Source organism: Mustela putorius, unplaced genomic scaffold, assembly GCF_011764305.1.
Source record: "Mustela putorius furo isolate JIRA1106 unplaced genomic scaffold, ASM1176430v1.1 tig00003909_pilon_pilon_pilon, whole genome shotgun sequence".
Taxonomy (NCBI): Eukaryota; Metazoa; Chordata; class Mammalia; order Carnivora; family Mustelidae; genus Mustela; species Mustela putorius.
In genome coordinates this window covers 24,694,019-24,719,443 of record NW_025422057.1, presented here as the reverse complement: position 1 = coordinate 24,719,443, position 25,425 = coordinate 24,694,019, and the positions used below count along the sequence as shown (strand labels likewise).

At 47.0% G+C, this 25,425-nt stretch overlaps 1 protein-coding gene across 1 annotated transcript in view; it reads right to left on the bottom strand.

Annotated features, from left to right (window-relative positions):
* Positions 1 to 19,353, bottom strand: part of COL17A1 (collagen type XVII alpha 1 chain) — a 51,875-nt gene extending 32,522 nt beyond the window's left edge. Inside the window, exons 1-9 of the mRNA XM_004749319.3 lie at positions 19,134 to 19,353; positions 13,031 to 13,093; positions 11,083 to 11,127; positions 10,060 to 10,164; positions 8,949 to 9,080; positions 4,633 to 4,680; positions 3,432 to 3,467; positions 2,255 to 2,302; positions 728 to 871 (exon numbers count right to left, since the gene is read on the bottom strand). Coding sequence (XP_004749376.1) covers positions 728 to 871; positions 2,255 to 2,302; positions 3,432 to 3,467; positions 4,633 to 4,680; positions 8,949 to 9,080; positions 10,060 to 10,164; positions 11,083 to 11,127; positions 13,031 to 13,082 — 610 coding nt within the window. The 5' untranslated portion in view covers positions 13,083 to 13,093; positions 19,134 to 19,353. The remainder of the gene's footprint in view (positions 1 to 727; positions 872 to 2,254; positions 2,303 to 3,431; positions 3,468 to 4,632; positions 4,681 to 8,948; positions 9,081 to 10,059; positions 10,165 to 11,082; positions 11,128 to 13,030; positions 13,094 to 19,133) is intronic.
* Between the last annotated feature and the right edge of the window lie 6,072 nt (positions 19,354 to 25,425).

The window sequence follows — 25,425 nt, the reverse complement described above, 5'->3', positions numbered from 1 at the left end:
TGCCTCCTCACTATACTGGGGGAGCCGGCCAGGCAGCCATGCACACTGGCCCAGCGTTTGTCTTATATTTACATAAGAGACAGGTCACTATCTCAAGGGATTTTTCTTCTTTCCAGGAGTCCAAGACCGAAAGCTCTACATCACAGCACACCTGCTCCTTCCCTCCTCTCCCTCTGAGGATCTGCTTATTCATCTCTCTGCCCCCCCCCCACAGAACCTGCCTGGCACTCGGTAGGCATGTGAACTCAGAGGGTTCTGCAACACTCCTCCTATCTGACTACCATCTCCTGGTTATCGGTCTGATTTCCCCCCGAGGCCACCCCACCTCCACGAGGGGAAGTATCTCCTCTCTCTGCTGCTTCTCCTCAGTGCCTGGTACTTGGCATAGAGGAGGCAAAGGATAGTCACTGAATAAATGAAGGGAAACACTACAAGGGTCCCCTGGAGTCTTCACTTGGGGAACGTGGCCAACACATTCCCAAGGGAGGTCAACAATGTCCCAGGAGAGACTCTCTAGGATGTAGAGCCCAGCCCCACGCTCACGGGACAGTGGGGCAGACAGCGTGCAGCCCACATGGTCACGCAGCACAAAGCACGAAGGCGCAGTACCTTGTGAGGTCTTTGCCACCCCCCCAGAAGGCCTGCTGGGGTGGCTCAGCTCCTGGGCCAGGCCAACTCTGCCACCTGGCTCGCTTCCCTCCATGGCAGCCGGAGCCACGGGACTTACCCGACTGGGAGCTCGCTGTCACCATTTTGGTCTCCACTGTGCCTTTCTTAGGGATCGGGAGGGTGTTGGAAGAGTTCCGGGTGGGGCTCACGCTTGCTGATCGGCTCCCCTTGAGCAAACGCTTAACATCATCCAATTCTGTCCCTGTAAGGTGACGCCCACATTTTCCGTTAGGCCCAGGGTTCCTTCCCCAGCCCAGCTGCAGCAGGAAAGGACATTAAGGGTATCTGGAATATGAGGGGGGATGGCATCTGCTTCACACGCCGGGATATTTTTGGTCAGCACTGTAATTTTCACATTTTGTCAATTTATAGCACATATTAAGCTGATACTTTGTAATATTAATGCCTCATAAATACAGTGCCTCCACGGGGAGGTCCTCAGTATGTATTTCCTAATTAGACCTCACCAGGCACCATGGGGAGAATTCTGTGGCTGGAAGACTGTCCTCCTCGACTGCCAGACTAGGGAATTTATGTGCAGGGCAGTGAGAGAACCGGATCCCTGGGAACAGACTGTTCAACAAAGAGCTCATCCCCTGCCAGGACACCCCACATGTTGGGTCGCTGACCTTGTATGCCCGGGGGGGCCACCAAGAACCCATGGCCCCTAACTCCTTGACAGTATGCTGCTTTTGTGGGAGTTGCAGTCCATGTGGCCACTGGGACCTGTCGCTAGCTCAGGGAGGGATGCAAGCCCCCCGTGCCTCCCAACAGGTCAAGTTAAGAGAGAAGGGAGGCACCATGCGAGGGCAGCATGTAACAGACAGGTTTGCACACAACGTGTGTTGGAGGACTGCCCAGGCACCCCCTTCCCTGAAAGCTCCAACCTTGGCTCAGCCCCGCCCAGCCTAGAAGGATGCTGGGGGGACAGCATGGGACCCGTTGGCCCAGGGCATGGAGCTCTCTGGGCCAGCTCCTGTCTAATTCCTGGGCCAACCAACCTGGCTCTTTCTCCTCCTACTCTTTGTACTTGGTCTCCATCCTACCAGTTGGGTTCATTTCAAGATGTCAAATCGCCTATCACAAGAACAGGAGTGTAACAGAGTTGATGGACAGGGGCTGGGGAATCCCAGACATGCGAAATAAAGTTCAAACTCTCCCACTCCGCTTACGCTTACTTCGGACTCTTCTCCCACCTTAAGTACTCTATCGGGTCACCTCCTATTCCTTTCCCTTGGGCCACATGGAACATTCCTCCAGTGTCTGAATATATGTTCCCCAAATGTCTGATGCCAGCTCATCCCACGGAGCCCTCGGTCTCCCTTCAAGTGACCCTGACCCTGGAGGTTTCTTTGGCTCCCTGCTCCTTCAGCTCACAGAGAGGCAACGGTGGGTTGGTGTTCTAGCTCCCCTTCAGCAGCAGGGAACAGGAGTTATTCAGCTCCTGACCCGACACCTAGTCTAGGGTCCCTCTCACAGAAGACCCTTCAACACGTTTTATGATCAAGTGACCACACACACATGCACGCACACCATGGTGACCCTGGATTCCTGGATCCTTTGTTTGCAGACAGTGAACACTTACATCGGGTAGATGGGGACGCGCTCTGCAGTCGAACCCGGATTTCGCTCTCTACAGGGGAGGAGATGGAGAAGGTGTAAGTGAAGGAGCTTGGATCACGGAGCCTGACCTTGAGCTCTGAGCAGCAGAAAGAAATGTGGGCTGCTCGGAGCTCTGTCCTGGGAACAGGAAACCTAAGAGTGCCCAGAACGAGTGCTGCTTAAAAGGAGGGGTCCTCTCCCCAGACCCCAAGCTGCCCACTACACAACTCCCAGCACCTGGAGATGCTCTGATGAGATCGCAGGCTGAGGGAGAGGCTCGATCACCATCAGCAATGACCAACCCCCTTCCAGGGACCTGTATCCCAGCTACTCTGAACCACTCTGTTCTCCTGCCTCCCGGGTCTCTGATGCCTGAGAGAGAATTCTAAAACCCATACCGTTTACTTAACCACTTGGGCTTCGTCTGGGCAGGAAAGGGTGGTTTCACATTCTGTTAGCTTCAGGTGGGCCACTGACATCTTTCAACTATTAGCCTTCAACCTGGGTGGTTGGTGTGTTCCTAACTTTATAATTACTGATGCAATAAGGCCCCTGGAAGTCTAGAGTGATTAGAGAGAGCTCCAGGGCCTATGCAGAATTCTGCATTTAGCACAGCGTGGGCACACTGCTCCTCCCCATCCTCACCAGACCCATCCAGGCCAGCTCTCCCCAGGACCCCATTTCCCTCCTAGAGCCTTATCTGTGGGCAGACGTGCAGAGTGCAAGACTGTCACGGAGCCCTCTGTCCCCTGGAATAATTTGAAAGAGATGGACTTTCGTTCCTTTCTCACTACATAAAGGCAATTATAGTGCATCTTGTTAAAGTCAACCAGGGGACTCCAAGTGAAACCCTGGCACACCAGATGTGGCGCCAGCATCTTTGTAACCCACAGCAGGACAAATTAGTCCCCAGGTGGTTACTGGGTGTTTGTACCCTTGATTTCCCTTCCATGTTAGATCAGTGCCCCAAACTACCCTTCCCATCCTGATGGGGCCTGCGGAAGAGTCCGAGGACGCAGTAGACTCCCTGAAAGCAGGAACCACGCCTTATTTATGCTTCTCTACTCCTCCCATTTTCTGGCTCAGGTCTGGACAAACATGTTAGATGCTCAGAAAAAACTTGTTGAATGAACTGCAATGACCCCAGCCACAGAGCTCACCTCGTGTCTGGCTCCTTCCTCTGGTTGAAGAAGATGCTGAGGAACAAAGAAAAGTAATCTTACGCGTCGAAGAGGTGGCACACTAGATATTTTTGACCTCAAAGGAGATCTATTTGAGCGGGGGAAGAGACTATTTTCTTTATGCCTTTACATCCAGATGGGAGATGGAAGCCTTCCTCTAGGTCTGTACCAACACTGTGTAAAGTCTTCGTAAAGGACTCCAAATGGACTGCCTTGCCCTGCCTTCTTCCTGGAGGTCAAGCCCTGGGCACCCCACTTCCTCTTTGGGTTCCCCTCTTTGGGACCTGCCCAGCCCCTTTGTGCGGCCAGCTGGGCTTCAGGACGAGATGATGGAACTTATGCACATGGAGACCACCATCTGGCTTCTCTAGTTCAATCACAGGCCCCACTGTGAACCAAACCACCTGCGTTCGATGGGCAGAGCGAGTTCTGCCAGGCTCCACGAATTCAGGGCATCAGCTAAATCGATGCTAAGTTAGTGCACACTTAAGTGTTAACTAAAGTAATCATTTGGAAGTCTCGTCGTTGGGGCTGGCTGTCTACACTGACCAAATATATTAGAAAAACAAAAAAAACCAAAAAAACCCAGCCAGATCTTCCCTTCAGCTTTTTGTTAGACTGCCTTGGTCTTCCTGGTACGAGCAGATAGGTGAAATTACAATCGCTGAACAATGACCATATCAGCTCATATGCACAGGGAGAATCCAAGGCCATGGGCCACAAACTGGAGGCCAAGTGAAGACAGCCTAGGGTTTCGCTTGGCATAAAACGTGTCCCTTTGCAGTCCACTGTGGCGGACTTGCTGGGATGTTTGGCATGTGTGCATTCGAACCCCCGCTGCTCTTGGCTGCGAGGTCTCCGTGCATCCTGGGAAAGGATAAACCCCACAGCTGCTGCCTGGCCTTGGGGCCGCTCTGTCCAAGTCTGAGCCTTGCATGACTAACTTGCCGTTTCACCAGGGTCAGGAGCAACGGCTCAGGGCAGCAAGTGAACCCGGCTGACTGTGGCCTGAAGATGCTTCCGGATAAAGAGCAAAGGAAAAAAAAAAACTGCTCAGCAGGGGTCCAAGTTTTAGAAGAATCCACTGAGCTCACAGTGTCTCCCCCACCCTCCACCCTTGACCCCAGGCATTTCCCCAGTGCCTTTGCCCATCCCTTCAGACAATAAGGAAAGGACCTACCGAGTTCCTTCCGAGGGTACTCTGGGGAAGAGTTGCCACTGGAGCTCCCTGCAGGGTGAGAAAACGCTGAGCACCCATGGCCACACAAGCCCGTGGCTTCCCGGGGGGACGGTGTGCGGGATGCCCGCAGCCCTCTGTGGGGAGAGCGGTGGGGGCTCGGCAGAGGGCTCTATCTTAAATAAGACAGGCCTGCGGGCCGCAGTTCCTGTGGTTCATCCTGATCACTGATCTGCTTCAGATGGTGGTTCATCCTGATCACTGATCTGCTTCAGATGGTGGTTCATCCTGATCACTGATCTGCTTCAGATGGGGAACGGTTGGAACGCAGGAAAGCAGGAGGGTTGCTTTGCTTTGTTTTTAAGCCCTCCACTGAGTTCTCCCTGTACCAGTGTCGTTCAAATACATGTGCTGTCAGCACGGGCACGTCACTGCCCTTGTGAAGTTCGTCTTGAACGTGGACCCTGTTACAGTGAAGGCACCGGCCCCCAGGAAGGCCTCACATCACACAGCACTGTGGTGACACAACCTATCTCCCCTGGATTTTGTTCCCTGCCCTCCCAAGCCCCTTGGCCACTCTGGGTCTGAAATCACACACTGAAATCACACACTGGGGAGCGCAGCCCTCAGTCCTCTCCTTCTCCACCACCACGACCCATCTCCAGTCAAGGTCAGACCCATTGCTGCCTGGCTCATCTGTTTCCCACCAGACTGGCTTCTGTAGTCGCCAGCACTGTGGGGACTTCAGGAGCCAAATCCAAATGTCCTCCTGCCTCCTGCTTCTTTTTTTTTTTAAAGATTTTATTTATTTATTTGTCAGAGCATGAGCGAGCACGAGCACAGGCAGACAGAGTGGAAGGCAGAGTCAGAGGGAGAAGCAGGCTCCCTGCGGAGCAAGGAGCCCGATGTGGGACTCGATCCCAGGACGCTGGGATCATGACCTGAGCCGAAGGCAGCTGCTTAACCAACTGAGCCACCCAGGCGTCCCTGCCTCCTGCTTCTTGATGCGAAGTGTGTTCCTGCACTGACTTCCATGCCCCTGCCTGGGTCCTGCTCTCCCCGCCCCTTCAGCCTCTTCTTCCTCCTGTGCCCTCTGGCTCTTCCTTCTGTTGAGGGAACAGAAGGCTAGCTGAGGACAAAGCAGAAGCTGAGACCCCACAACACCCCTGCCCATGGGATAAATGCGACATTCCTCCTGCACTCCAGGCTGCTCTAAAGGAAAAACAAATAGTTAACTTCTAGAGATCACAATCCTGCACTACTTGAGTCTCCCTCAGTTTACAATGTCTTAGCAATTTACAAGAACAAAGCATTTCTTTCCATGGCCTAGCTTCCAGAAAGGAATACAAATGCAGTTAAATGTCCTTATACTGAGCAGCCCATTGACAGATACTTGAAGCCCCGCAGAGTGTAATGTTCCTCCAGGAAGCTTCCAACTATCCTATTGTTAATGCTTAACTATAAGGAAAACCACCTTCACTTGACAATAGCAAAGCCCCCCCCCCCCCCCCCCCCCCCCCTGGTATCCTGTGTGTCTTCTTTAATACAAGAAAATACCTTCTCCCTTTTTCCTTAGCTCCCCCCAACCCCATAGTATATAATCAGGCACTCCTCACAACTGCAGGGCAGCAGCTCTTTCTGCCCACAGGTCCTGTCCCCGTGCTTTCATAAACCACTGTTCTGCACCCAAGACTTCTCAAGAATTCTTGGCTGTTGGCTCTGGACTTCACCCCACGGAACCTCACCTATATTCCAAACCACATCACTTCTGCTTCATCCCCAGCCTTTGCTCCCTTCTGCTTTCAGGCTCCCTTCTTTGACTGATTCTTTAGTTTTCCATCTTCTACTAACCTTTTTGTAAATGGCTCCAAACTGGGTATCCTGCCGGACTTCTTTCCTGGGCTCACGCGCCCCGCTCCCTGCCTGGGAGCACTGCTGAGCTCCTGCTCCTGCTCCTGAGCCTGCCTCCGGCGCCCCCCTCTCAATAGTTGGCACCGCCATGGACCCAGCCACCTGTGCTGGAGTCTCAGTGGCACAGACTCCTTGGCCTCCCTCTCCCCTCATATTTAATCAGTTGTCAAATATCAGTTCCATCTACTCCTCCTGGTTTCCTCTCCCACTGCCACCGCCCTAGTCCCAGCCAAGTTTGCCCTTGACTATAAGCATCTTCTAACTTGTCACCTTGTTCAGCCTCTTTCCTCCCTGTTCTTCCTGCGTGTGCCTTCCGGAGTTTTAGGAAGGATCAACTCTCTACTCAAAAATCCCAGTAGCTTCTCACTGTTGCAGAATAGAGCCCAGACATCACAGGCCAGCCCGCAATCGGAGTCCCTCCAGCTGCCTGCTGCCTGTCTGTGCTGAGTGCGCCCCCTGCAGGCTGGAGCTCCCCACCTCTCCACCCCGCCTCCAACCTCACACACCTGAAGGCCCACCCTCAGGCCCCATACTGTTTTCTCCGGAAGACTCAGCTGGAAATGCTCAGCCCCTTCAACTTTACATCAGTTTTTATCGGTCAGCTTAGCTTATCTATCAGACCACAGGCAACTTGAAGACAAGATCCACATCTAGTTCATTACTTCTTTTTAAAAAAGATTTACTTATTTTACAGAGAAACTGGAGAGGGCAGAGGGAGAGAGGAACATTAGCAGACTCTACAGTGAGCGTGGAGCTGAACCCAGGGCTCAATCTCACGACTCGGAGGTCATGACCTGAGCCTAAACCAAGAGATGGACACTTAACTCACTGCCACCCAGGCGCCCCTCACGTGTAACTCATTTAAGTGTTGTTGGGGAGGAAGAATTTCCTCTACCTTTCAAGATCTTTCTAGGAGGACTAGGAATCAGATGGACATAAGATAGATTAACAGGAGAAAGGAGAAAATCAAATTTAGCTTTGTACATACAGGGAATCCACACAGACATGGAAATTCCAGAAACGGGCAATGTGATGCTTGTGTGAGTTGAGGAGAGGGGAAGGGGCCTGAGGATACAAAGGGCAGAAAGACCATTTGCAGGAAGGTGAGAGGAGATGGTTGGAAAAAGAGATGGCTTTACGGAGATAAGTATCTTAGGATGAAAGGTCCCCCAATAATGGGTCCGTGATTAAAGGAGCGAGACTGATACAAAGCGAAGGTCAAGCAAAGCTTTATTTCGTGCCAAGCATCAAGAATCAAACTGAGCGGTCAGGGCCATCTCTTACAAAGAGGCGACCTCTCCCTGCCTTACCGGCTAACTTTTAAAGGACAAGGGCCATGTGGTTGGGCCTGGCCACACACAGGTGGCCAATGAGATTGCAACACACAGAGAAAGCTGCACAGTCATGCTAGGTCCCACACGGGTGGCCAATTGAATTACAATTCATCCCATAGTAGCTATTTGAACTAGCCTATCACCTTGGTCAGAATTAGGTGCCCAAAAGGTGGGGCCCACACTCCTTGGTAGCTAGGGAGACAGTATGCGTGCTCTACTGATTGGATGTCTCCACCTGACCCGCCCCGCCCCTGTATTTGGGCTTTGTTACCTGGAACTGGTTTCCCCAACTTGCTTTTAAGTAAGTTCCCCTTGGGGGTCAATTTAAGTTTTACTGCATAAACAACAAAATGGTTGTTCAACTGAGGTGGGGCCACTTTGGCTACAGAGGCCCTTACAAGGAGAATCTCTGGTAACCGCTCCGTTCTTGGTACAAGCAGGCAGCTGAGGGGGAGGTAAAGCGTTTTTCCTGAATCTGCTGGGTTTGGACTGCTTTTAACTCAAAATAATGTTCAAGCCACAGTGGCCGGTTTTGAGGCAACCAGCCCTTGGCCCCCACGGTGTCCACTAAGGCATTCCACACGGTGTTAAACACACAGTAGATATGAGATAAAACTGAATGGATGAATGAATAAGGGGGCAGGTCAATCAATGAAATCTCCAAGTAACATAAGCCCATAAAAGAAATGAAACTGATGTGGGAAGCAAAGGCAGAAAGAAATGTAGATTAAATTAAAGGTCCTTAAAAGCCCACTGATAAATAGGCAGAGTAGGAGACAAGAAAGCGCCCACCAGCACTACTGTCTGCCTTGCTGGAGGGAAAAACCACCTTAGCTTGGCAATAGGCAGGCCTCCATTATCCAGTGAGTCTTCTTTAGCATATGAAAGTCCTTTTGGAACGTCCCTTTGTCTTTATGTCCCCCAACCCCACAGTCTGACCAGTTGCTCCTCACAATGCCAGGGCAGAAGCTCGTTCTGGCCCTGGGTCGCATCCCCAGGCTATCATAAATCCACCTTTCTGGACAAATGACATCTACAATGAAATGAAATGAAATGCAATATACAGACTGATACCTTCGTATGTTCCATGCCGAGTGATGTGCGTTTTCCTTTCGAAGGTGGAGCCAGGTGAGTTGGGCAGAGTGGAGGCGGGGGAGTGAGCCCTCCTGTAACTGGACGTGGAGGCATTGCCTCGCGTGCTCCCACCTGCAGAGGGGACAAGCATCAACTCTCACAGCACCTCCGACTGGCTTTGCAGTTATGCTAACTGCGCTCAGGCTGCTCAAGGTTAAACAAAAGAGAGTCCTACGGGGGGCCCAGAGGGCCTTCTGAGAACCCCGCTCAGAAATGGGAGGTGAGATCATCGCTGTCACCGCCGCTGTCCTTCCCCGGCCGACCACAAAAGGAAGGCAGGGGGGCCCTTTGTGGACGTGGTTGCACATGGCAAGGGAGAGGCTTTGGCAGGATTTTTCTTGAGGACCTGGCATTTAATTGTAGCTTACTGCCGGATGGACTAGGATACAATCCCACGACGTGTCCCTGGACTTTGACAGCTAGCGGCAACCACGCCTCTTGGTCAACCTGGCTATTTGCGTCTTGGGTCTTCTTTTTCAGTGTCAATTGAAGGTGGTTTAAATGGCCTCAGGGGTTATACGTGTGCTTGTTTTTCGTTTGTTTTTCCTCACTCTGTCTCATTTTGGTTTGCAAGCTACGGTGAAAGAGTGCTTCACTGGGAACAATGAGCCTGTGTCCACGCTTGCCCAGTGGAAACTCAATGTGGGATTGTGTGTCACTAGACTCCCTGAGCGGAGTAACCCAGTGGTTAATTTTCTTTTGTTGTTGTTGTTATTGTTAATTCAAACTGTAAACCCTCTTGGGTGCACACCCTTCCCTAAAAGAAAGGGCTTCTAGAGAGTGACTCAGTGGGAAAAGAGCACCTCCCCACAAAGCATTCTTGAGCATTGTTATTTATATTAGGGACTAAATGAAAACTGATCCCATTATAATGAGGCTTCTAGTGCATCTTATTTGAAAGTATCCCCTTGGCTGGTTTCTGTGTCAGTTACACCACAACTGGGAGCACTTGGAATGGATGACAAGCAGTTGTGACCCTTCCTCTCTTCGTAGGATCCCTCTGCCCCTGTCCACCTGTTCTCCCCCAGTCCCTCCACCAGCAGGCACTTACTTGAGTTTATGTAGCCACTGCTGCCATGGGTCAGGCTGTGCTTCTCCAGCCGGCTCCCTCCACCCAGAGAGCCCGTTTTAGCACAGCCGTTGCTGGTTCCCCCTTCTGCACAAACAAGAAGCGGTGACAGTTTATGGGTGGAATCATGCCAGGAGAGGTCCTCTCCTGCTCCGCAGCGGAGACCACCCCTGGCTTATCACGCACGACCCTGCTGGTTTGGTGTCCCTTTGCAGGTGCAAGCTGCCACATTCCCCTGTGTTTGTTTGCGATAGAAATGTCAAGAGCAAATATTCCACCTGATTTAAAAGGGAAGTCTTCTGGGCAGAGCATAGCAAGTTGCTCATTAGGAAAGCTGAAGCATTAGAAGAGGTAGCTGAGTGATGAATGGCTTTGTGAGGCCAGGACATGGGTTGGGCTTGCTTTTTGGAGATGGCCTGGTCAGTGCCATAGACATGGCATCCACTAGAGTTGTTGAAGGGGTGAGTGACAGCTCTGTGTCGCTGGTGTTCCCCATGGTGGCTGTCATGCTCTGACCTCTCGTCCCCATCCTCTGTGAGCCATGCTGCCTGGCAGGTGCAGGGGTAGCTTTAGGGCTCAGTTCTCCAATACAGAAGCCACTCAACCTAAGGACTGCCCCAGAAAACTAGTGGACTCAGACAGAAGCCTGATGGTGGTTCCCTTCTCCCATTCTCTGCTCAGGCTGGATAAGGTTTCTGATATGAAACTTAGCTTGTTTGTTCCAGGTTGTGATTCTTTGCTATTTCTGAATAAACCCACATTTTGCTGGTGAAATAACTGGCCAGTTTATTTTTAAGGTTAACAGTACCAACATCCGTTGAATTATATATACTTCAAACTGGTGGGTTTTGTGGTTGTTATAAGTTAATGTCTATACAGCTGTTAAAAAAGAGATTTCAGATATTTTGGTTTTGCTCAACTGAAGAGTAGTGCCCACGGGAAATATTGCATGTGGGGTCCTTCAGACATGCCTTACTGAGAAGAAAGCTCTCGACAGTCACTTACTTGGAGGTAAGGATGTAAGTCTTGTAGTTACTGTTTCCGTGATAACTAGAAAAAGAAAATTAAAAAATCAGATATACTACACTGAATTCCCTATATCCTGGCAAGGTCTAACATCTGTCATAGGCTCAGCATCCTAAATTAGGTTTAACATAGATTTTTGTATGCTCATGCTTTAGGGTATGTGCTCTGACTCTCTGCACATGAACATATGTGCAATAACGATGGGATTTAATGGACCTGGAAAATACATTTATATCCTTTGGAACCACAAGTAGTTACCCACTGGTTAGAAGGATGACTTACCTTGGCATTCATGTCTCTCATTTAACAATGAGATCCAGTCCAGGCCTGGATTCACCTCTGAAGGAGGACCAGGGCCTCAGGTCACCCCAAATGTGTTGAGCCACACGCTGTCTGCCCCTTCCAAAGGTCACCCAGTCCGGCTGGGGCCATGGCATTATCCTGGCTGATCTCACTATGAAGTGGATAATCACTTTGTACTTCTTTTTTAGCTGGAGGTGTCCGAAGGACATAATTCATGCTAAAATCTGCAGGGCCATCCCTGAATGTGGGGTTGTTTAAGAAGGCCGGGGGTTATTAGTAAGTCACATTTGGTGCTTGGTGAAATTAGGGACAGATGCATCAAAGACAGACTTCAGGAACCAGTGCCTTTGCCTCCCCAGGCTGAGTTTCTCTGGACTCCCAAGTGAAGATGAGTCTATAGAGGTAATAAAAGCTTCCAGAATGTTTTAAACACCAGTTAGAAGAGAAACCTATTGCCTTCCTGAACCGACCTCTCTCCTGCAGCAACATGGGGAGGTGGGCAGATTCGTACAACCACAGCGGGGCCAACGCTGTTCTCTAAGGGTGACCGTCATTACCACCTCCCTCTGTGCCAGACATAAAGGAGCAGCAGTCTACTGACGTCACACGTCACACACTTGTGCGGTGTATGCATGTGTGCGCATGCCCAGGTATACGTGCATGCATGATGTACATGTGCACATGCTCAGGTATATGTGCACGTGTGCTGTGTCTGTGCGCATGCCTATCGGTACAGGAGGCTAAAGGGGAAAAGGTGCAGGATCCTTTGCACCAGTTTAAGCCGTTGGGCACGACACTGCTCTGTCCTGCACCAGTCTTGCTGCCCCCACTCCTTTCCTTCTTCACATGGTACTTTTCTAATTGATTTTCTTGTCTTGGCAGGAACCTGGGGTGAGGACTGTGGCAGAAGCTGCATTCCATGCATAACAGGAAATGGTTTTTCAGACTAAAATGGCAGCTTGATTTGAGTAACAGTCCTTGAGCTTTGACTAAACCTCTCATTGTGTGGACCTTTGGGATTCTTGGACACATAAAAATAAATGATTTCTTAACCTAACATTCCAAGTCTGGGAAGCCAGAATTTTTTTTATTAGAGATATATGAAAATCACAGGACAAATGAAAGAGTCGGAACCGTTTCGGGGACAATTTAAATGTCTCTGAATTTATGATTTGGGCAGTTTCACAAAAGAAATGTGTCTGTTTTCTGTTTCAGTGTAGATTGTGACTGCGACACCAGTGTTATTCTAACTTTGTCCCCGCAGTAAGCAGGATATTATTCTTTTGGATTTCTGTTGCCCTGTCTTCTAAATAAATGGTTAAATGCCTTTGGCAGATTCATTTCACAGAATATTATGCAGCTATTAAAAGTACTAATTATGAGAACTATATGTCAAAATGGTAGTTTTCATTTTTGAAGAAAATGTTAAAATAAAAATCAATAAAATCCATCATATGGGAATAAAGTCTACTTAGGAAAACATTTTAAATGATACAGTGAAACAAAAGAAAAAAAAAGAAAGACTATAAATAATTTAGAAATTAGACAGTAGTTGTGATGGAATCAGGCATGAATTACTCTTTCCAAATTTTCTATTTTATAATGCTATGTCTCACGCTCTTACTTCTTTCAGTGACTTCGGTGCCATCTCGCTTGTTTTTCTTGGTTACATCCATACCATAGCCACCTGCAGAAAAGCCAAAAACCATGATCAGCCATGACACTTACTGTCACTTTTAGGAAGTATAGGTCCCTAGTATGCAAGCTGAGAAACAAAAACACTTGACTCCCAGAATTCAAGGCATAATTCTGTCTTGTGCATATTTTTTTACAGAGTCCCTCCTACTCCTTGTTTCAGTTATAAGAGGGAGTCCACTTTCGACTGCACAAAGTGGTTAGTTCCACTTTGGATTCTGTCCTCTATGGGGAGCTCTTTTTTAAGGATCTTATCGACCAGACTGCCCCTTCCTGAGTAGTAGTGGAATTACATGGCACCCTGACCTTTGACTAGAAAACCTCCATTCTTTGCTAAAGTAACAGAGAGGGGTGCCTGGGTCGCTCAGTGGGTTAAAGACTCTGCCTTTGGCTCAGGTCATTGAGCCCCGCCCCCGCCTCTGCTCTGCTTCCCTCTCTCTTTTTGCCTCTCCGCCTACTTGCGCTGTCTGTCAAATAAATAAACAAAATATTAAAAAAAAAAAAAGTACAGACAGCTGAAGGATATCTGTCTTGCAGATATGCAAGACAAATGCACATGCTGCTTTTAACGAACTCATTTTGTTGTATCCCATAACGTTTAGTGTCCTACAGGGAACTTGATGAATAGAATACTTCATTATTTAGAGTTTAGATGGGAGAATGATGTTTGATCGATTTTTTTTTTTTTTAAGATTTTATTTATTTGTCAGAGAGAGAGCGTGTACAACAGGCAGAGGGAGAAGCAGGCTCCCTGCTGAGCAAGGAGTCTTATATGGAACTTGATCCCCGTACCCAGGCATCCTGACATTTGATGGATTTAAATCAGGAAAAAAATTACTGTATTACTGGTACTTGTAAGGCACTTAACACTTCTTACAATATGGAACTTTCCCTTTGTAATAAGCTAGCCCCGCTATGCTTATTTGCAGGCACAATAAGGAAAAGTATATGAAGAAAATGTGTAAAATCTACAGAAATATGTAGGAAAGGCATATTTTTATGTTATCTATGTTCCTCCTCACTTACTGCTTCCAGAAGGGAAAACCATTGAGACCTTGTCCACTGTGTCCTGAAGTGTAGATGGACTGAAGCCATCTGACAGCAAGAGGCTGGGGTGGGGGCTGAGGCTTAAACACACAGGGGAGCACAGCAGGGAGCCCCTTCCCAACTGGGTTCTTGATGTGGCTTCCAGTCCCATGTCTGGGAAGACTTGAAATTTGGCTTTTCCTGTGTTTTTCCTCCTCCCCCTAACCTTCCCTTTCTCTTTTGGATGCAGTTCAAATTGGATTCTGGAATTCAGGGAAAGCCACTTCTGCCCAGGATGTGCCTTGCTTAAGATTTCTCCCTTCAGATTTTTTTACCTGCCTGGTGACTTCAGGGTCACTTATCTGTTAGGCACACAAGGCACAGTACCTAATCCTATCACACTTTTTGGGGCCCATGAAAGTGTTTTAATTTCTTTTTACAATCAGAAGAAGAGGGGCACCTGGGTGGCTCAGTTGGTTAAGCATCTGCCTTTGGCTCAGGTCATGATCTCTAGGTCTGGGGATGGAGCATTGGGCTCTAGGCTGAGTGGGAAGTCTGCTTCTCCACCCTCTACCCTTCCCTCCTGCTCATACTCTCTCTTTCACTCATATATATATATATATATATATATATATATATATATGAGTGAAATTATATATATATATATATATATAATTTTTTTTTTTAATTTAAAATCAAAAGGAGAAATGGGGTGCCTGGGTGGCTTAGTCAGTTAAGCGACCGACTCTTGACCTTTGGCTCAAGTCATGATCTCCGGGTCCTGAGATCTAGCTCTGAGTTGGGTTCTGTGCTGAGTGGGAAGTCTGCTTGAGGACTTGAGAATTCTCTCTCCTGCTCTCTCTGCCCCACTCCCCTGCTCATGCACATGTGCACGCGCGCACTCTCTCTCAAATAGATGTTAAAAAGAGTATCTTTAAAATCAGAAGGAGAAATGAATATAATCCAACCTGGTTTATATTCTTTCAATGCAGTTATAAAATGTAATTTTTTAAGTTTTTTGTTTCATTTTGTTTTTTTGAATAGAGGAAGGGGTCCACAAAATTGAATACATCCAGGGCCCACGAAAGTCATAATGCAGCCCCAGGTGACTTCCCCACTGAAAACCAAGATCACAAGAGACCGGCTGCTCAGCAGGCTGGTGGAATGAACCAAGATGGGCACAGTTAGCTTCAGGGCCTGGTTGAACGTGCCAACTTCTTGCTCACTGGAGTTTCTTAAGTGCAGCTCTAGGCAAGGAATGAGGCATCATGGAAAAACTCCTGACTGGATCTGAAAAGCCACAGAAGGTGGCTTTGACTCTGGTATGTTTCCCAGAACCAAACAGGAGGGGCTCCATAAACAATTTCACAATGGAGTCCAGCCTCTTGAGAAGGCCAAACCTGGCCTGTGTCTATGTCTGCATTCCGGCTAGAACATGTTTGACTACTGTCATACAAACCTACCTGCCTCTAGATACCCTTTTTGAAAGCTTTTAAGCAGTAATTGCCTTTGGTATCTCCAAAGCCCCTCTGCTTTTTTTGTTTTGTTTTGTTAAATTGGTCGTTAGCCGTGGACCAGGAGGCATTTTGGAGATTAAACACTCAAATGCACCTGGCCGCTTATGGGGAGCCACCTAGGGTGGTACCCGAACTGATAGGAAACACTATCCTGAAAGGTACTGTTTATAACAGGCCCTGGAGGCTTTTACTTCCCGCAAGTTATTGTGTGTTTTGATCCTGTAAAGAAAGTGGCTGTCAGCAGCCATCCATTTGGGTTTGGCTGGGTTTCCTTTACTTGTCGCCATCAAGGCAGACTGGGGATAGCTCCCATTGATGAAGGTCTCAGCATCCAGGCAGTAAACGTAGTGAGTGTTTCCTTGTTCTTTCTGTACCCATAAAAATAACCCACTGTCCTAGGCATTCCCAATCTTTTTCTTAAGTGCTAATGATGGAGCTTTGATGTGTATAGCACAATGCCATGGGTTCCCCAACTTCCAGAGGGCACAAGGAGAGGGGCCATCTGCTAAGAAATCAAATAGCCGCCTCCAGGACGTGGGGAATCCTTACTAGAAGGTGCTCAGGGAGAGAATGGGCCTGAGCTGGGTGTGGGTGGATGGGCCCCTGCCTCTCTTTCAGCCCGAAGCCCCTGAGAAGGCTGAGTCCCATGGCTGCTCAGAATGATTTTCTGGGCCTGGAACACTCAGGCCGGAGTTCTGGTGACTTTGCCACGAAAAGTCTGAAGTGGCAGGGTTATGCTGGGAGGCAGATTCCTCTAATTCAAACACGATGAAAAATTTTTTAAGTGAGTCATCGAAAGGAAAGTGATGGGTCGAGGCACAAACCTGCACTGGGATCGTCCCATAGGGCCTATCCTATCCCTGCAGGACTTCCTTTTTAAACATTCTCAGTGCGGATAGTTTTAAGAAGTGTAACGCTAGGGAAAGGAAAGTTTCAAGCCCTGACACATGCCTGAGCCTGTGCCTCCCTGCCCAGCTCACTCTCCGCCCAAAACACTACTTAATGGAAGTACTGTCAAGTAGCATACTTTTTAACTCTTTAATTTTAACTTATTTGATGTTTAGGCCACTGCACTAGAACCAAGGAAGAGCAGGTCTCTAGGTTCTCAATTCCAAAATTACGCTAATTTCACCTGTAGTGCTAAGGGGCTGCTCATGGTGATGTCCTAGTTAATGCTCTTTAGAAGATGTAGAAAAATGATCTCATGGTATTTTCTTATGCAGAAAGACACAATTCAAAATCATTTTTCTACTCTTTAGAATTTTTTCTTTCCACTGCATTTAAATTATGTCACATTCACCTAAAACCATTCCAGTGATGGCACGCCCACGAATCAGGACAAAACACTGCTACGGAGAGTCAGCTCTCACAGTGACCTTACTCTAATGACCCATGGGGGCGCCTAGGTGGCACAGGTGGTTAAGCATCTGCCTTTGGCTCAGATCATGATCCCAGGGTTCTGAAATCTAACCCTGCTCAGAGGGGAGCTTGCTTGTCCCTCTCCCTCTTGTGTGCTCTCTCGCTATCTCTGTTTCTTTTCTTTTTTTTTTTTTTAAGATTTTATTTATTTATTTGACAGAGGGACAGAGATCACAAGTAGGCAGAGAGGCAGGCAGAGAGAGGGGAAGGGAAGCAGACTCCCTGCTGAGCAGAGAGCCCCGATGCGGGACTCGATCCCAGGACCCTGAGACAATGACCTGAGCCGAAGGCAGAGGCTTTAACCCACTGAGCCACCCAGGCGCCCCACTATCTCTGTTTCTATCTGTCTCTCTCTTTCAAATAAATAAAATAAAATAAAAGACCTTATAAAAAAAGTAATGACCCACGAAACACTTAGTCTTCAATAAGGAAGGGAATGGAGAAGCTAAGTATTTTCTAGTTCCTATTATAAGAATTAATCCCTAGCTTCTGCTAAGGAACCACAAGTATTTTTTTTTTTTTTACAGCTTTTATTATTCCCATCTCTGTATGCTTCAAATCTAAAAACAAAACAACAAAATGGTCACAGGGTGAGAAAACCATGCACTACTCTGATCTGTTAACACGGATGGAGCAAGCAGTTTGATGCCAGGAAAACCAGCGCCCTAGGGTGGATTGTCTCAGAGGCTTTGGTCTCTACAAACCTCAGCATCAGGTGTGCACCTGGCTACATCTGACACCCCTGATTTCCAGAATTTGGGGTCGATGGAGTTTGGGCACCAGGTTTGTGATGCTGCCTCTTGTTTACAGCCCTTTTTCATGAAGTCCTGCTGCTGTTAATAACAGCAGATGAGCCAAACCGCATAGACCAAGGCTGCTTCTGGTCAGGCATAATCTGAGAATGAGCTTGGTTCTTAGGTGGGATCAATTTCACGAATCTGAGTTTCTATCCAAGCTTGAGGCAAGACTCTGTCACTGTCCCCAGGTCAACTCTGATCAGATTTGTGTGAGTGTTTTGAAGAGGCTCAGAGTAACGCTGGTGCCTCCAATTTTCTGAAGGGCAGCCGTCAGGAGCTGACTTAGATCTGTGCCTTACTTCTAAGATGCAGCAGACAGCGGTGAGGAGAAACAGCTCGGCTTTTCGAATTATCTTTAAAAAAACCTCACTATATTTTATGGACATTAGCAAATCTGACTATTACCTACTGATGAACTGCGACTCACATGAAGCCATGTGCCAGGTGCTCTGTCTACACTTCAAAAAAAGCAACATGGTCATTTGTCATTGAGCAGTTAAGGCCGTCCAGTGAGATACTGAAGGTGGTAATTCTCACCCCAGAATGATCTGGGGAGAGGGGGCAAATTGGCCAGGAAAGGTGTATTACACAGACAAAACGTTCCCTTTCTTTTTTTCCTTGTTCTAAATTTGACTCCAGGAAATTCCTGGATTATACTGTTTCAGATATTACACTTTACTTTAGATTAGAGGCGGTATTGTGAGAGCGTGGTAAACAGTAATGTCCAACCATCCTCTCCAACTTAATCAGGACCTGCAGGCGCGAAGCCCAGGCGGTAGCTCAGCTCTTCGCGCTCGGGGGCCGTTTCTACAAGCCCCCACTTACCCTCTCTGTGACTTCACCGCTGAGCTAGTCTCTGCTTCAAGGGAAGAGAAGGGAATGGAGGGAGGGGGGAGAGCAAGTGCCAAAGACTGAGATCGAAGGAACCATAACTCTCTCCTATTCTGAATAAAATAACTTAACAAGCCATTTTACAATACTGAAAATAATACCAAGAAAGAAAACCCAACTGGCCACGAGAGCCCACTTTATCTTAACCGGCTTTCTTCTTCGCCCAGAGGAACCTTTCTGACTATTCCTTTAAAAGACCTCCCCCAAGCAGAATGCAGAAAGCAAAGGAACTTTTGGATCAATTAATTGTGTTCTGCTGCAATGCTTGAACCCTAACAATTTCATCTTATTTTCTCTAACAAACACGCAAATTCCAAGTAGCAATGCCAAGTCAAAGTCCCAGAGGAAGGGAGACGAAGGACGAATCCCTCCTGGAACTTACCTTCTTTGAGATTTGGAAGGGACTGGAAACAACTTTGGAATAAAACCCCCTCTCTCTCTCTCTCCTCCTGATGTTTTCTCCGAGACGTTTGCAGACCCCCCCTTTTTTTTATCCGGACCCAGCCTAGGTGTGTTAGAGCTGAGTGATCTTTCAAAAATGTTTACTTCTCCTGCTCTCCCCCTCGTTTCTTTTAGTTCTTCACTCCCTAACAAGTCCTGACAAAGGTGTGTCGGGCTTACAGTTACTCCACCCTTCCAATTATCTGACACTTGGGCATTTAAAAAAGATCTGCCTCCAGGAATCAAACTTTATGGGGGGAGGGCAGAACATTTCTCAGACCAGGGGAGTCCCATTAACCATTTTATGGGTCTGTGGGGAGAAAGGAACAAAGGTAAAGGAAATGCCCTTTGTTATGTTTCCTTATCTTTCATAACCACAGTCCTGCCACAGCGTGGCATTCCCCTTCCTTGTGGCCAGAGAATGGTAGAAATCCTAAGGTGTGTGACTCACAGGGTGGCCAGGCTCGTGGGGGTGCCTGTGGGCAGAATGTCCGATTCCTAGAAAAACTATGAAGTTGGCCGGATTTATAGTCAAGACCTGTTTTTCCTACATCGGCCTTTGCCCTCTTTGCTTCATTCTGACCCAGGCCCGGTCAAGCCCACCTGGAGGAAAGGGGCGAACTCATTTAAAAATCAGATGTCAGTGACTGAAAAGTGGGACAATTGATGACATAGGGATTCGTTTTTTAAAAGGGGGCAGCCAGATATAATGATGTTTACTCCAAAGAGTGACAGGTTAGTGACAAGATTTTAAGCACTTAGCCACCAAATAATGGAGAGATACTGCTGAGGAGGGTTAAGTCTCCATACACCCAAAGACGTGTGTGGACTCCCAGAAACTTTCTATTTTCGGCTCATTTCCTGGAGCCATTAGACTTCCCTAAAGGGTCAATTTATACCAATCTGCATAATGCTCAAATACTTGCTTAGTATCTGGCTTTCGAGGACCCTAACGTCTAGCTTGAGACTCATGCTATCACTAATAATGGGGAATCTGAACTTGGAGCTCACTTAGATGGGATTCCCAATCCCGAGGGGAGCCGCTGGATTCCCGCAGTGTCTGCGCCCTGCTATGGTGGGCACTCACCCACGTGGAACAGCATAGACCACCGCACACCACCTGTGGGGGGGTCTCACTCCTAAGCCCCCAACGTTCAGCCCTGGAGTCATGCACTCAGAAGCCTTTCGGTGACCTAGAATGTGACACTCCTGGGTTCTTCCTTTCTGGGATGTTCCTGCCTACCCGAAATAAATACTTATTCAACGTGTCTGCTGTCAATCTCATAGGAGAAGAGCCTTGGGGATCTGGAAGATGGGGAGCTTACAGCACAAAATCAACATCAGCCTGCATCAGTCATTTATTTACTCATTCGTTTTTTTTTTTTTTTTAAAGATTTTATTCACTTATTTGACAGACAGAGATCACAAGTAGGCAGAGAGAGAGAGGAGAAAGCAGGCTCCCCAAGGAGCGGAGAGCCCGATGCGGGGCTCAATCCCAGGAACCTGGAATCATGACCTGAGCCGAAGGCAGAGGCTTTAACCCACTGAGCCACCCAGGCGCCCCTTACTCATTCATTCTTGAATTACACAAAAACAGGCTTAGAGCCAGACATTAAACTGTATGTTGAGAGATCAGTGATGAAATATGGACATATTCCCTGTCCTTACAGAATTCACAGTCTAATGGAAGAAGGTAGGTCTTAAATAGTGTACTACTCTGCTAAGGCTTCCAGGACAACATTCTGGTGGCTTACACGAAAGAAATTAGTTTTCTCACAGTTCCAGAAGCTGGAAGTCTAAGACCAACATGTCAGCAGCTAGGTTTTTCCCGAAGCCTCTCCCTCCTTGGCTTGCAAAGGGCTGGCTTCCTGTTGTGTTCTCATGCGGCCTTTTCCGTGTGTGTGTGCATCCCAGCTGTCTCACCCTGTGTCCTAATCTCTTACAGGGACACCAGTCAGATTGGATTAGAGCCCATACTAACAGCCTCACATTAACTACTTCATTAAAAGCCCTATCTCCAGATTGTGCTCACCTTCTAAGATACTGAGGGTGAGGCTTCGCCATCTGAATTTGGTTGGGGGGGCACAATTTATAACAAATGAGGTTCACAACAAACAATTATGCATTGATACACAATTAAGAATGTGGTAACTACTATAAAGAAAGAATTCTGGATTCTATCAGAGAGGAGAGGTCATCTGGAGGAGGGATGGAAGGGCAAGTCCCACAAAGAAGATAACATTTGGACTAATAAGAGGATGGTTGAGCAGAGGTCACACAGGTGAAAGGAGGGATTGAGATTGTTCTAGAATCTAGACAGGGAAGAAAATATTTGAGAAGGCTCTGAAGTAGAAGAAGCCAAGTAAGTTTGAGGAAAAGTGATGCCACCCTATTTAAGTGTCCTAAACGAAGTGAGGATGGCAGTAGGAGAGAAGCTAGAGAGCGAGCAGGGGCAAGATCACGCAAGGCCTCATGAGCCACGGGAGGGAGGTGTTTTTAGGTATTAGAAAAATGTTCTTAAATTGACATTAGAAAGCAACTCGGGGGGGGGGGGCGCCTGGGTAGCTCAGTGGGTTAAAGCCTCTGCCTTCGGCTCCAGGTCATGATCCCAGGGTCCTGGGATCAAGCCCCACACCGGGCTCTCTGCTCAGCAGGGAGCCTGCTTCCCGCTCTCTCTCCCTCTGCCTGCCTTCTGCCTACCTGTGATCTCTGTCTGTCAAATAAATAAACAAAATCTTTAAAAAAGAAAAAAGAAAGCAACTCCATACTGTTACCATGTGAGTGTTTGGATTATTAAGAAGGAAGAGAGACTGGAATTAACCTTTTCTAAGGTCTGTTGTGTACCAGGTATTTTATATACATTATTTTACTTATTCCCTATAGCAACTCTAAGAGGTGTGTACTACTGTGTTTTTTTTTTTTCTTTTATAGCTGAGGAAAGTGAAATTCAGTGAAGTTGAGTAACCAGGCCAAAGATTTTACATCTAATAAGTGGCTCCAGAAAGGGCAGAGGGCCTATAAATGGAGTTAATGATTGATCATAGCTACCTGATGAGGGCTCCTTACAAAACCAATGGTATGGGGTTCAGAGAGCTTCCAGGTAGATGAACACATCCACATACCAGGAGGATGAGGCATCCTGGCTCCACAGGGACAGAAGCTCCTGTGCTCAGGACCTTCCCAGACTTTGCCCTGTGCCTCTCTTCTTCTGGCTGTTCATCTGTACCCTTTATCATATCCTTTAATAAACTGGTAATCATAAATGTTTCCCTGAGTTCTGCGAGCTCCTCTAGCAAATAATTGAATCCAAGAGCGAGGAGATCATGGGAACCTCGGATTTTGTGCCACATTGGACAGTAGATGTAGGTAACCTGGGGACCTATTATTGCTTATGACCAGTGTCTGCAGTGGGGGGCAATCTCGTGGGACTGAGCCCTGACCCTGAGGGATCTGACACTGTCTCCAGACAGACAGTGTCAGAATTGAAATAAATTGTAGGACACACAGCTGTTGCTGTGGAGTTGCCTGATGTGGGAACCCCTCCCCTTGTCTGCCCCCATTTGGTAAACAGAGTGTCCAAAGTGCTGTAGGCTTGTAGACATGTGAGAGTAAAGGAAGACACAAGAGGAGGACTAGGTTGGGGTTTTTTGTTTTGTTTTGTTTGCTTTTTTACACACAGTGACAAAGCCTATATTCCATTCAACTCTTTTTTTTTTTTTTTTTTTAAAGATTTTATTTATTTGCTTGACAGAGAGAGATCACAAGTAGGCATAGAGGCAGGCAGAGAGAGAGAGCAGAGGAAGCAGGCTCCCTGCTGAGCAGAGAGTCCGATGCGGGACTCGATCCCAGGACCCTGAGATCATGACCTGAGCCGAAGGCAGTGACTTAACCACTGAGCCACCCAGGCGCCCATATATTCCATTCAACTCTTGAACTCTCGTTTCCCACTGCCTGGTGTATCATTGAAATTTAAATTTGCCCATAGCTTTGAACTGAAAGAAAATAGACATTATCAAAATAGATCAGGCCAAGAGCAAATGACAACTTAAATCAGAATGAAAACCGTCTGAATAGTGGGGATATTTGCCGCCAACAGCATTATGGTGTTGATATAATTTCTTGATGCATTTAGATAAAAATCTATCTATTATGACTTGGCAACCATAGACCAATTATTTAACCATAATGACTGTATAACATGCTAACGAACCGTTGGAATCAGCATGGCTTTTTCCCCCCTTGGGGTACTGTAATAACATAATTCTCCAGGAACAATGGAAAAGTCACACCCAAAATAGATAAACTCCAAAGTAATTCATCCAAGATCCTCTGAGCTAACTCAATAGCTATTAAGTCTATGTTTATGTGTGCATGTGTATGCTGTTTACAGAGTCCTGCACTAAGCATTCTGGAAGAGAAGAAAATTAAAAGAACTCTAGCATTTATATTCGTTATTCAACATTCATCTTTTTTTTTTTTTTAAAGATTTTATTTATTTATTTACATACAGAGATCACAAGTAGGCAGAGAGGCAGGCAGAGAGAGAGGAGGGAAGCAGGCTCCCCACTGAGCAGAGAGCCCGATGTGATACTCGATCCCAGGACTCTGGGATCATGACCTGAGCTGAAGGCAGAGGCTTTAACCCACTGAGCCACCCAGGCGCCCCTCAACATTCATCATTTACTGTACTTAGCAAAATCATTTATAAGAAGACATTATCTTGGTACATGGAGTGAAAGAAATCTTATGTTCATTCAACATTTGTTTATCAAGTTCCTACCATACGCCTGGTACTAAGGGAGCTGTCTTTTAAATGTTTTGAATTAACCAGAAAAAAACAAAATCCTTGCTGAAACAAAGGAACAGAATCATATTTAGGATAGAGCAGTGACTAAGAGACCGGAAAGGTGTTTCTTGTTCCCCGCTCCTTTCAGAGCTGTGTTAATGAGTCATGTTTAATCAATGTGTGATGGACTAGAAAGAAAATTCCCTTAAGTGGCAACCGGAAAAATATTCATCCTCCCCAAATTATTTACTGACTTTTAAATAGGTTGGGGAGAAAGGATGCCTGTTCACGTGTAGCCCAGATTGGCACCTGGTGACCAGATTCTTATCACTTGCTGAGCAGCATTGAGTATAGGTGGACCCCATTTTACATGGCTGCCAAGTTTCTGAAAAGTGATGTGTAAATCCACTTTTTGGTAACTGGGTATTTTTGTCAAATGACTACTCACTACCTTGTTAATCTATGTGAACACAGAGTTTTCTTTATCTATTTGGTTTAAAGGAATGTACCCTATCGATTTCCATCGATTTTGTGACTCTCCTTTCATAAAACAACATCACTTCATAGTGATACGTTGTTCTGATGATACTTTCCTCCAGGAATCCTGAAGTTTTGGGATATACTTGCCTTGTCTCCCTAAGAGACAATAAAAAGTTCACTGAGAAGGAGGTGAGGGAAAATCATTTTATATTTAATGAGATAATTCCAGTACCTACAGTCAGTGATTCAGCTCTTTTGTTGGATAGTAAATTCACTGGTTTAAAACAAACAAACAAACAAACAAAAAACACCAAATTCCTACATATTAAAATAAAAATGATACAATAATTATTGCAGTTTGCTATTCTATTTTGAAGACCAGAAGACCATATTTCTGCCTGGCTCTCTCTCTGGTTGCATATACTCCTGGATAGTAAGACTTCCCTGTAAACAATGAGGACAACAGCATATGTCACAGTTTATGGAGCAGTCGGACTTTTGGAAGGATGCAACTGAGACACAGTATACCAACTCCTGCCCTTCACACATGGGCTTAAAGTCTCCATCTGCTTTTCCTGTCCATAATGGTTCCTGAATTGTTCTCAAACTGTGTTCTTTGCTGCCTTTTTAAAATAATAGCAAAGCACCTGGTTTCTTTTCTTCCATTTCTAATTTCAGATCTATTCGTTTATCCAGTCAGAACCCATACTTGTTTGTTGAATGAGTAAACTAATATGTATTGAGTGTCTACTCTGAGCAAGGCATTGGGTGTGGAGATACAATTGAAGATGAGATGTAAAACGTGCCTTTAAGGAATTTACAACATGAAAAAAATATATGGATACCCAGCTGTGGGCGTCAGCTATTGTTTCATACAAGAGTTGTCATTTGAGCTGTACTTAAAAGGATGGGTGCTATTAAGAAACTGAGGGCAGAGTTGAATTTTCAAGCACAGAGTCCAGCATGA